We start from the raw sequence: 12,542 nt of genomic DNA, 5'->3' as shown, positions 1-12,542 counted from the left end.
GGGTGCACCAGAGCGAAAAACACAATTACGTAAGAAGACCCCAGACTGTTGAGCAGCTGAAATCATATATTGGGCAACAATGGCGTAACATTTAATTCTCAAAACTTGAGTTGAAGCATCATAGTGGTAAACATGCCCTACAGTATATGCTGGCGTCCAATTCAAAATGAACATATATTTTCCCAAAAAGCAATAACATTTCTCAATTTCAACAATTGCTATGCATGTCTTTGCATTATTCTCAAATAAATATGAGTTTACAAGATTTGCAAATCATTCCATTCGGGCTTTATTCACATTTAAACAGTGTCCCAACTTTTTTTCAAATGGGGTTGTAGATAAATTATTTGGTAGATGCTTTTGTCCATTGATTAAAAAGACTATTAATAAAACTGAGAAACTAATGATAAAGCAACAAAATATATACAACATAATTAATCAAAGCAGTTAAATTTAAATGTATGCATTTAAATGCATCATTGTGTTTACATCTCTATTAACCTGCAACCAACATAAAAAAAGAATCATGAATGTTTCCATTTTGCTTTTATTTTTGTACAATAGCATAAGATAAAAACAGTCCTTAATCACACCGCGATGGAGATCTGAGGTTTTGAAGAGAGGGATGGTGAGAGCACTGACATAAGTCACTAGAGCACTAATGAGGACTATGGTTAAGAGCAGTAATAACATCATCATTAACGATGAGTGGGAGGATATGTACAGTCTGTGTTGTCGGTGGATGCCATCATGTGGAATAGTCCTCTTGTTTAGAGGATGTCCATTTGGACCCCAATGGCGTGGACAGATGGAGATGAAAGGATAATCAAAAGACCCTGTTAGAGGCTTCTCATCATTTCACTACGTGTTTGTTCCTATTCTGACTGAAGGGCTCCTTCGTCTGAAGAAGACAGGCACAAGTAAGTGATTCCCAAACGTAACTGGCCAATTAAAGATATGTGTGTGTGTGACCATAAAACTATTAGATAAAGGATCAGAGCATAAGAATATGAATAACAAGAAAAAGGTTAAGAATCTTATTTTTGTGGATGTGCTGATTTACTTTTTAGTGAATGATAGAATATTCCCCAAATCAAAATATGTGCTGGTACCAAAATAGGATCAGTCCATGAAAACGTTTTGTTCTGTTATAGGATTAACCGCAAAAGCCATTAGTAAAATTACTGCCTTTTCATATCTGATGTGCATGTCCAGTCATGATCTAATTTTGGGGAAGCAGGATCATGCATTTCACAGTCTTCAACAGGACTATTAACCTGTCTGGTTTGTAAATGTATAGAAGGGGAAATGATCTTCAGTCAAAGAGTACCTGAGCCCCTCGGTCACCAACACCAACAGCATTTCTGCTCGCAAGCAACAGGTAAGCCTCACCATGGCAACACAATGTTTTACACTTGAGACGAGTCCACAGATAGTTACTAACTATGGTGTCAATATAACTGTTTTTTATATTACCGGTATATGAAGCCAAAGTGTTGACATTCCTTTGCTTGTGGGTCACTTTTTCTTCAGTCTCTCCCAGTATGTGAGGGAACATGTCTGGAGTGTGTGTGTGTGTGTGTGTAATAGATACACAGATATCAGAGCTGGTTCTAGTGCTGATCTGTAACAGACTAGACAAGTGTCACCCAGGCCGACAAGTGGAGACAAGGCACTCGGCTAGGCCAAGATGAGAGGGGATGCTATATCCAAAAGGTGGGGATGGACTAAAGAGCGAGGGAAAGGCTGTGGTTTTGTCCTTCATAGTGGTCTGTGAAGCCCTCTAAAGGTCAGTGCGTATGAGAGTGGATGACTATCGCCGTTTGAGGCCAGACTGCACCTCAAATGGCCTCATATGGATGTTTTTCCCCTTGCTGATAATGGACCCTTACATGAACCAATAAACAGTGGAGTAGAGATTCTACTAATGGGACCGCACAGAGAGAGCATGCTTGTGTTTTTGTATGGCTCAGTTGAACTCCAACTTGAATGGGGGGTGAGTTCAAGACTCGTTGAGGAAGGGGCTGCTGTTAACAAAGGGCTAGAACAAGGCACGCAAGCGTATGGATATGTGTGCACACAGGTGCTCACATAGCTATAGTTAACTGATATGTGTTCATTTCAATATGACAAAAGGGATTAATGCTGAACCTGAATAGTTTGAAGAGTTTGATAGGGCCTAGAAAAATAAAAGATGATCAGTTATCTCTCCCTCTTTCACATTCTTTGTTCTTAGATTCAACCCAAAAATAAATCATTGTACACATAATGATAACACCATAAACAACTAAAATACCACTTATGCTTTGGCCGTGAGCAGATCTTTTACCATTAAAACCTCGAGGCCATACATGCACTTGACATTTTCAATAGGTTAGTATCTTAACACATGGCTGGTACACTGTTTTAATAACTCCTATAAGTACTCAAATATTGTGTGTTTGGATTCCGTCTGATCCGAGAATAACATTGCCGGACCATTGTCTTGTCATCTATCCTAGTAGGACTAATGTGCAAAAAACATTTCAGTAATCTTAATAATAACAGCAAACAACAAAAAATACAGACAAATAATAATCACAGGTTGAGAATCATGGCACCTGGAGCTGCTATGATCAAACCACATGGCTTCCCCATTACCTAAGCTGATATATGGTTTTGTGGCTTTTGTAACGGCATTTATTTAGGATTTATGGACGTCATCTCACTTTAACAGTATCCAACATCAGATTTGTCAGCTACAGACAACACGGCTCAGACAAAGCCAGAGGTGTCGTTTCGTACTATAGGCAGCAGGTGGCAGCACACAGGTTGATACTTATTTTGTTATTTTGAGTGTCTGTACGCTGCGGCTTGTTCTGTGCACTCAAGCATAGGCGCTCACCAACGCAGTTTTGTTTCTATGATAGTAGACACTGCAGCTGATACTCATAAGAGCACCCTTATGTGCTGTGCGACGACATTTAGTGAGCGTATGCGAGCGAGTGGTTTGTGTGTTAGAATTGTTTTCGCAGGTGCGTGAAGGTGAAGTCTCATAAGAGCTCTGCCATCTTCTCCCCTTCACTGATTTCAGCTGGATAATTAGTCAGTCCCGTAGAAGTAGAAGTAGAAGAAAAATGCCGAACCACTAAAAATCACTGGTCAAGCTAATAATATCCCTGTAAGCAGAGTAGTGTCATTTATGATCGTCTATGACAGAACACAAAAAAGACAAAAAAAGAAAATAAAAATAAACTAGTTTGTGGGGAAAAACTGTCTCAGTATAAGGGCATGTAAACTTGATTTCACTGGCTCCTCTTGGCTGACCATCAGTAATCAGAGGAGCAAGAGTCCTAACTGCAGCTGCTGGAGCCAGAGGTAGCAGTGGCAGCATAGTGCTAATCGCTAACTGCCATCCTAGCAACTCAGTGGTGGTTTGAGATTCTAAGGCGCACGATCGGTCATGCTCCCCTCATCGCCCCGCCAACTGATCAGGGCTCAACGGGAGAGGCGTGGAGTTGGTGGTGGCGGTGGCGTTCCTCCTTCTTTGTCCCTATTGTGATTAACGTCCACAGAACTGGAAGTGGTCAAAAAAGGAGTGGGATCTCCACAGTCTGGTCCATGTCTTCTTGAGAGTCTAAGTAAGCCGAAAAAACCACCAGTAATCAAGAGAGAGTAGTCTACTGTCTGTATGCAGAGGGCAGGACAGATGAGTCACTTATTCCTGATTCAACGGTTACGAGGAGCTCTCTGTCCCAAAGCACATAACATCAACTCATCAAGACACAGTCTGGTGGATGAAGCAACAGTCTGGTGAGTGGTAGCAGATAAGTGTGCGAGTAGGTGGGTAGACTTCCCTCAGTTCATCCCCTCTCTTCGTCTCCGACCCCTTTGGTCCTCATTTCCCAGGAAAGACGGTGATCTTGCCGGCCTTGGCCAGAGAATCAATGATCTGGGCCTCGTAGTCGGCGTCGTGGACCCCCGTCTTGCGGAACTCTCCGGAATAGCGGTTCTGCTCCCAGTAGTGGTGCCAGTTTCCTCGGCTGTCGGCGCCGAAGCCAAATACATTCACCTGCACAGGTCAGACAACGGTAAACATTGCTGTTAGCCATTCCCACTCGCTTCCCTCGGACTTTCCCCGACTGTACTGAACTGTCCTGTCAGATGGCCCCTCACCCACCTCATCACACACGTGCAGAGCGAAGAACAGGACCAGCATGCCCGTGGAAGGGTAGCGGCCGTGGTGGCGCGTCCAGCGGTCATGGATGTACTTGAAGAACGCCGGGTTGAAGATTTGAACCTGGAGTTGGTGGCCGGTGGGCGGGGGGGGTGAAGGAGAGGGATGAGAGAGGGAGGGATGAGAGAGGGACGAGTACTCCAGCATGTGCAGTAATATAAATAATGCATGTCAACATCAAACATGCAACCTGCCAACTCCTTAGATGGACTAAAGAAAAAAGAAGGAAAGGCCTTATGCCTAGAGAGAAAGAGAGAGAAAGAAATAGTTGATCCCTATAGACACATATAACAGCTGCTATTTGTTGACCTGTTCTTCAGTTATCAGTAAAAGCCTGGATGCTGCCACTGATAATGTGATAAACAGAAAAATATGAACACAGAACAACCTGGAGGCAGCAGCATGACAGAGATCAAAAAGAGAGTAATATACCTTGTCTTTGTCCACTCGCAGAAACTGTTTCACAGGAGCATAGGTACTGCAAGGGAGACACAGAGAGAAATAGAGAGAGAGAGAGAGAGAGAGAGAGAGTTATTTTCCTTTTCTTGATTTTATTTTATTGTGTTATATAGACATCATATTGCTTTGGCAATATGATGTCTATACTAACTTTAGTCATGCCAATAAAGCGTACTGAATTTTTCGAGAGAGAGAGGGAGTTTAAGCTTTATTCGATAACCAGTGAAAAAGGAAATCACTAAGTAATAGTGACAGAAATATCAACTGCTGCAACTTTCCAGCAGTTGACCATAGTAACCTTTCCTCATCCATCATTATCCACAGTGCTTATCCACATGAAAGCAGTTTAATGCTTGGTCACACTGGCATGGACACTACCCCATAAACTGAAGCTGATGATGGAAAAAACATTTAAGAGGGTTTTATATGTTTTTATAGACAGATTTCACGTGCATATCATCCTAGTCATATGTCAGAAAAACACCACATCAGCGTGTCTGTCTATAAAGAATGCTGATTGTGTTCTTCATGCCATCGCCTTTCACCTTCTTCTTGCCAAATCCAGCAAGATGTGCGTGCAGTTGGCCAATATATGGGCAATAGATGGGCACAGTCAATACATGAGTTTGTTAAACAAAAACAAACTCTTAAATACTGTCAACACATTGATATATGGTGTTAATAGTTTGGTGAAAGTGTTTGTATAAGAACATCAGAACACCCACAAAAACAAAACAAACACAGTTAAACTGTAATTCAGCATCAATCAATTCAGTGTGTGTGTGGGAGAACATTTAACCACACACACATCACGTGTGTGTGTGTGTATGTGTGTGAAAGAAAGAGACAGAGAGAGAGGGAAAGCAGAAAAGAGAAAGGTTCATGTAAATCCATAAAAGGGGAGCTGGAGATGATACTGGCTCTATTCCACTCCGTCTCAATCCTGCTTTCCAACAGAATAAACATTTTGATCAAGTGTTCAGACCTGGACCATAGACAGAGAGAGAGAGAGAGAGAGAGAAAGAAAGAAAGAAAGAAAGAAAGAAAGAAAGAAAGAAAGAGAGAGAGGCAGACTGATATAAAGAGAGTGTGTGAGAGAAGAGATGAGAACAGCAGGTCACTTTGAACCTGTGAATTGAGCGTGTGGGTGCCACGCATTTTAAAATGGCAGCTTTCTGACATGTCTGCATTTGAGCTCTGTGAAGCACCTCTCTCAGAGCTGCCTACTCAGACTGCGAGACAGGAAGAGAGAGAGAGAAAGAGAGAGGGATGGCAAGAGAGAGAGAAAGAGAGAGAGAGGGATGGCAAGAGAGAGAGAAAGAGAGAGAGGGAGACTGTAAGAGGCAGGGAGGAAGGAGATTAGCTAGACATGACAAGAAAGGCTGTGTTTTGTGTATTGATGTTTCTTCCGATGTCACGCTGCGAGCAAGATCTGTTGCTCCGTTCAACCGCCAGCAAGCAGCACTGAGTGGCAGCGTGAAAAGTGGCCCTTGGCAGCTGTGTGTATGTGGGTGTACGTGCGTGTGTGTGTGTGTCTCAGTGTGTGTGTGTGTGTGTGTCTGATACTGGATGGTACGATCGATAGGGACTCACAAGCGGATCTGCCCAGTGGAGAGAGCGCTGGTGATCCAAAGCAGGTCCAGCGTCTTGAAGGGCACTAGGACGAAGCTCACGTTGGCCGCCAGGTTCTTGGCACTCTCCGGGTACATGAAATGGTGGGTGGTGCGGCTGCCCACGTCCTCCTCAAAGCCCACGGTGGGAGCCAGGTTTATCCTGGACAAGAGTTTATTAAAAACAGATACATACAGTCAGGCACAAACAAACACACACATATACACACACACACACACACACACCGCACAATGCACACACCGACACACACACCGACACACAAACACACACACACACATTATTGAAGGTCAGGCTCTAAAGACATTGAACAAAACCCCTATAGAGAGCCACAGGCCACCTGACAGGTCTGCCCGAGTGACTGAGGACAAACACAATAGACGAGCAATAACAAGGATATGGACACACAGGTCTGAGAAGAAAGGGAGGATAGGAAAAGAAAGTGGAGAGGGGAAGAGAATAGAAGAGAGGAGGATAGGAAAAGAAAGAGGAGAGGGAAGAGAAGAGAGGACAATAGGAAAAGAAAGAGGAGAGGGGAGGAGAGGAGAGAAGAGTGGATAGGAAAAGAAAGGAGAGGAGAGGAGAAGAAAAGAGAGTAGGATATGAAAAGAAAGAGGAGAGGGGAGAAGAAGAGAAAAGAGGATAGGAAAAGAAAGGAGAGGGGAGGAGAGGAAAAGAAAAGAGAGGAGGACATGAAAAGAAAGAGAGGGGAGGAGAGGTGAGATGAGAAAGCGAGGACAGAAAAGAGTGGCCATGTTTGTGAGTGTGATGAGTTTCATTGCAGCTATTTACTCGCCCCCTCACTGTCTCTTTCTCATTAAACCCAAAACACACTCTCCCTCTTCCCCTTCTCTCTCCTCCCTCTCCTCTGTTCAATTCTTCCTTTCCCTCCTCCATCTCATCCTGTCTTTTTCTCTGTACCTCTTCTCAATTCTCCATACCCTTCTTCCCTTCCCTCCCTCACTCCTACCCTCCCTCCCTCCTTCTCTCCTCCAAAACAGCATCTCAGTTTGTGCATGCCTCTGTGTTCGTTAGGCAAGTAGGCATGCAGAAAGCATTGGTTAGCATCGCTTATGCATGGTTGCTGTTCCCATGGTGGTTCCGTGGCATTTATCATGAATAAATGAATATTAGGGGATGGGAGATAAGTGTGAGTATGTGTTTGTGTGCGTTGTTGGACATGTTTGTGTTTTTGTTTCGAGGGGGTTTATGGTGCTACTAAGTAGAATTTGGGCTGCCGGATTTCACTGATCTCAGGTTTTAGTGCATTACGCTCCTAATCTATATGTTTTGATCTTCTTAAGATACAAAGCCTCTTAATGAGGAGGAGCCAAGGGGACATTTAATCACTCAGTGTCTCCCGATCAGACATATAGAAATGTTAACCTTTACTACGGAGATTGAGGCAACTCAGTCACAGATTAAACATCCTTGTGTTCACTCCGTCTGCTTTATGAAACGCCCTGGGGTTTCACTCAGTATGGCTCAGTGTCAACACAGCAGAACGGTTATGTAACTATTCATTATAAAATATCAATAGAACAACAAAGAGCTACTATTCATCAAAAAACATAATTGAAATACATTTGTAACAATACACCCTTAAAGGATGAGAGAGAGAGAGAGATTAATTACCAATAAGACTTGGTAATAATAAGTTGGCTCAGAAGAATGGATTAATCAAGGAACTAATGGCTATGACGGAGGTTGAAAAAAAGACAAACAGATCGGGCAGCTAAGCTACAATTTGCATACAAATTGAGTCTGATTGCCCTCCTAGGTAGCCAGAGCCATTTACCTTCATCACCCTCATCTGTGCAGCTAACCCATGTGTGGCTCCCACCTGGGTCAATGAGACCAGCGGCCATCAACGGGCCAGCAGACACCGTAGCGCTGCTGAGGGGGCACAGGGAGAGAGAGAGCTGGCCTACTGGTTGGTTGTACAGGGGGCCATCTCATTAGAGCCTTTATTAGAAGCCCCAGTAAAACTCACCCTCATTTACAATAGTGCCAAGAGGGCACTTGGCATGGCTAAACTAGAAAATAGTTTGAATTTTAAAAAAGTAATATTATCATATTTTTTAAAAGACAAGAATGAAATGAGGTAGAGAGAGAAAGAGAGTGAGAGATGGAAAGTAGTGACTTTTTGACTTTTAAGTTTCAAAAGGTAACTGTCAAAGAGAGAAAGATAGATGGAGATAGAGAGGGAGATGGAAAGAAAGAGAGAGAGAGGAAGATGGGGAGAGAAGGGGAGAGGGGGAGATGGAGAGAGAAAGAGAGGGGGGTGGTGAGAGAGAGAGAGGGAGACAGATCAATGGCAGCACTGCTGCAGACACACCTCCACTCCGCCCTTTCTCTCCCTCGTTCTTTTGTCATCTTTCATGCCCCTGTGCCCTGCTTTCGATTTCTCCACCAGAGCAGGAAGTCTTTAACACCCCAGCATGTCTCTTGGGGAGGACATTAGAGCTGCTTCTCTCTCTCTCTCTCTCTCTCTCTCTCGTCTGACTCAACAGAGCCTGACTGAGCCTTCTTAGCTTTCTCATCACATTCACACCTCTCTCTCTCTCTCTCTCTCTCTCTCTCTCTCTCTCTCTCTCTCTCTCTCTCTCTCTCTCTGCTTTTCACTCGCGTCTTTGCACATCAAAAGCGTGGGGAACAAGTTCCACAGAGAGCAATCAATCAGATTGAAGGAAAAAACCCAAACATATCCGTCCACATCACAGGACCGTGACGGAGCCATTTGCTTTTCTCCGGTTCAGTACACGTCTCCCTTTCTTTCTATCTCTCCTTTCCCCTCTGTTCTTCTCTAAAGGTGCGGTGCACAATTTAAACCCAGTACACTGGCTGAATACGCAGACTGCCCCTTTAATCAGAGCTTGTTTACTTTCCCCTTCCCTCTACGTTCCCTTACTGCCCCTGCCCTGCTTCGTCTCGTCTGGTACCTCATGATGTAGTTGTGTTTGTCGATGAGCGGCCCATAGCCGGCTCCGCGCAGGTTCCCAGAATTCCCCACCACGGCGCAGCGCAGGCAGCGGCCTGGGTCCCAGGAACCGTAGGGGGAGCGGCCAGGGATCACCTGGAAGAGTCGCAGCAACACCTGCTGAATGCTGTGGGGCTTAAACTGAGGCTGCAGCATCTGAGGGGAGAGAGAGAGAGATAATAAGAGAGGGAGGAAGAAAGAAAGAGAGAGAGAGATAGAGAGATAGGGAGAGAAAGAAAGGATAAGAAATCATGGAGAGAGAGAGAGAGAGAGAGAGAGAGGAAGAAAAAGAGGTTTAACACCCATTTATTGAATCAATCTTCAACCCAGGATATTACCGTCCCATTGTAACAAATTAGAAATGATAACATCCTGGGCATTATATTAGATCTCACTTCATATAAACTAATAATAATAAAGACTACTTCATATAAACTACTTGTCCATCCTCCCCACCCTCACTCAATAGAGGAAGAGAGATAGAGGAACAGAGAGATAGAAAGAGGGGAAAGAGACTATGGCAGAAAAAAGAGGGAGAGAAAAAATGTGGAGGAAGAGATAAAGACATTGAGAGATGGCAGAAAGGGAAGGAGGGAGGAGAACGAAAGATTAAGAGGTGGCAGAGTGCGGGTGAGAGAGTGGGCGAGAGAGAAAGAGAGAGAGAGAGTACTAAGAGATGGTGGCAGAGTACACCTCTGTCATATTTCACAGTAACAAAACACCTGCCCTCAACATATAAACAAAGAAACAAACAAACTCACACATGACACAAGTGTCATAACCCCCCCCCCCCCCAACACACACACACACTCTCTCACACACACACACGTACCCACGCACGCACACACGCACACACACACCACACACACACACACACACACGTACCCACGCACACACACACACACACACGCACACGCACACACACACCACACACACACACACACACACACACAATAAAACAAGCCAGAGTCTGCATTACAATTCCACTCCAGCTCCCACTGGCAATCCCTTCCTTTCATCTCCCTTCCCACCCCACCCCTCCCTGCCCCCACCTCTCCCTTCCTCTCTTTCCTTTTCTGTGTCACCCCCTCTCTCTTCTTCTCTTTCTCCTTCTCTGTGACGCCCCTCTATTTCTCTCTCTATTACTTTATCTTTCTCCCCTTCTATATCTCTCTCTCCCTTCCTCTCTTTTCCCCTCTGTCTCCCCCTCTCCATCTCTCATTTCTCTTCCTTCACTATTTCTCTTTTCCTCTGTCCCTCCTCCCTCTCCCACTCTCCTGCTCCATCTCTCTATCCCACTCCCACTCCTTTTTCACTCTCCCCCCTGCTCTCATTCCCCTCTCTCCTACCTCTTCCCTTCCTCTCTCCCTCCCTCCCGCTCTCTCTCCCTCTCTCTCCCTCGCTCTTTCTCAGATGCCAGCTTCTGGCTCTGCCCACTAGCTCTCTGCAGGGGCCACTAATTCTTGGCAGATGTTGCGTCTGGCACCGGGGCCCCACTCTCGCTCTGCTCCTGCTGCCTTGTGTGCTCCTCCCTGACAATGACGCCAGAACCAGTGGCACACACACACACACACACACACACACACACACACACACACACACACACACACACTTACACACACACACACACACACACACACACACACTTACACACACACACACACACACACACACACACACACACACACACACACACACACACTTACACACACACACGTCTCTAAGCAGCGGGGGGAGCACACGGGGAAAGCTGATGCAAGAGGTCCCCTCGGTGCGCGCCGGGGCCCGCCGGCCAGTGAGGAGGACACTGCCGAGATCACAACACGCTTTCAAGAGTTTGTCAGGACTAAGACCTGACCTCTGTTTTGACATCTCTAGGGTTCTCCTTCTCCTTCTCTCTCCCCCACGCGCCTTGCATTGCATCTTTCATCCTCCCCCCCTCACACATTTACTATGCATTATTTACTTGCTTGGCAACGGTCTGCCCGTGAGGACCGTCTGAGTTTGCAGTTTTGTGCATCAGCCGATCGTCTCTCTTTCAGTGAGGAGGGTTAACCCAAGGACGGACGGAACAGCCACGAGTGTTACGTAAAAAAGAACACAACACAGCCGAACAAAGTTCACTTCTGGCGACGAAGCGGAAGTCCGCACTCAAACTTGACTACCTCTAATGATGTAATCTGTGTTGCTCATGTTTTCCAGAGTGACTGCTGACCAGAGGCAGCTGTGTTTTCTTGCCTATAACGAGGAGCTATGTGAGCTGTGGGCTGATGCTTTTTCATGTTCAGACATTACTCATGTCCTCTTCAGAAATGACCCAGCCTCTGGTCTACCCCCCTCCCCCCTCCCCAACCTCACTGGGAACCAGCGGACTCAGCACTTCCTGAAAAACCCACTAACCCTGCGAGAGAACGGGGCGGGAGGGGAGGGGAGCTAAGATAGACGACATTAAACCTTTACAATGCATCTGAATAGAAAGCCTGGGCTACTACCCCCCAACACAGCAGTTTCAAGACAGGACACTGATCACATTATCTGTACAAAGCACGGATGCGTACAGCTGTAAACTACTCCACGCATAACATACTACTCCATAAAATCCTATACAATTTAAAGACTACTCCTTTAAAACCTTTAAAATGCAATGAGACATACCATAGAGCTCTGTACTACTCTATGCCTACTACTCTAAAACAAAGCACTTAGAAGACAAAACAGCCCCGTGGCTGGGTGACTTACCACCCACCAGTAGTAGACGTCTGAGGGCAGCTGGATGTTGTCCCGCGTCCACACGGGCGAGATGTCGGGGTCGTAGTTCTCATCGAACCAGTCGGAGACGCCCGGGTCGGCCACGCAGCGCGGGCAGGCGCAGGTCTTCTGCTGGGCGCTGTCCAACGGGCCGGGTCGGTGCGCGCCCGCGTAGTTTGGCACGAGCTTGACCCGGCGGGCCTCCTCCCAGCCCTGAGCGTCCAGGTAGGGCAGTGCAGCGGCACCCCCGCGCAGCGACAGTGAGAATAGCAGCGAGGTGAGGAAGAGGAGGCCCAGGGTGGCCAGCAGCACCCAGACGCGCAGCGAGCAGCGGAGGCCACTGCCCGCCATGCGGCCGCTCCTCTCCCCAGCGCCGCCGCCACCGCTAGCGCCCACGCTCCCGAGGAGCGGGCGCAGGTCCCCGGGTCTCTGTGCCGCCCGCACCCATGCTCCCCAGCCCCAGCTGGACCCCCAGCCAGAGCCCCTGCCCTCCCCCCCTGGCGACATGCG

General features: G+C 46.4%; 1 protein-coding gene across 1 annotated transcript; it reads right to left on the bottom strand.

Moving 5' to 3' along the window:
• Positions 1-265: 265 nt before the first annotated feature.
• st3gal2 (ST3 beta-galactoside alpha-2,3-sialyltransferase 2) lies at positions 266-12,539 on the bottom strand. Its single transcript, XM_042110508.1, has 6 exons — positions 12,024-12,539; positions 9,247-9,440; positions 6,269-6,448; positions 4,649-4,694; positions 4,160-4,279; positions 266-4,051 (listed from the first exon to the last, which is right to left on the bottom strand). The coding sequence occupies exons 1-6, from the start codon at positions 12,537-12,539 to the stop codon at positions 3,878-3,880; spliced, it is 1,230 nt and encodes a 409-aa protein (XP_041966442.1). The 3' UTR covers positions 266-3,877.
• Between the last annotated feature and the right edge of the window lie 3 nt (positions 12,540-12,542).

Source organism: Alosa sapidissima, chromosome 11 (genome assembly GCF_018492685.1).
Source record: "Alosa sapidissima isolate fAloSap1 chromosome 11, fAloSap1.pri, whole genome shotgun sequence".
In the NCBI taxonomy this organism is placed as follows: Eukaryota; Metazoa; Chordata; class Actinopteri; order Clupeiformes; family Clupeidae; genus Alosa; species Alosa sapidissima.
The sequence above is the reverse complement of the archived record's forward strand: the minus strand, read 5'-3'. Positions and strand labels throughout refer to the sequence as shown.

Coding starts and splice junctions, on each gene's coding strand:
- st3gal2 (XM_042110508.1), bottom strand. CDS start 12,539: ATGTCGCCAGGGGGGGAGGGCAGGGGCTCTGGCTGGGGGTCCAGCTGG. Junction 4,280..4,648: donor TGCGAGTGGACAAAGACAAG/GTATATTACTCT, acceptor CACCAACTCCAG/GTTCAAATCTTCAACCCGGC. Junction 4,052..4,159: donor CTCTGCACGTGTGTGATGAG/GTGGGTGAGGGG, acceptor TGACCTGTGCAG/GTGAATGTATTTGGCTTCGG.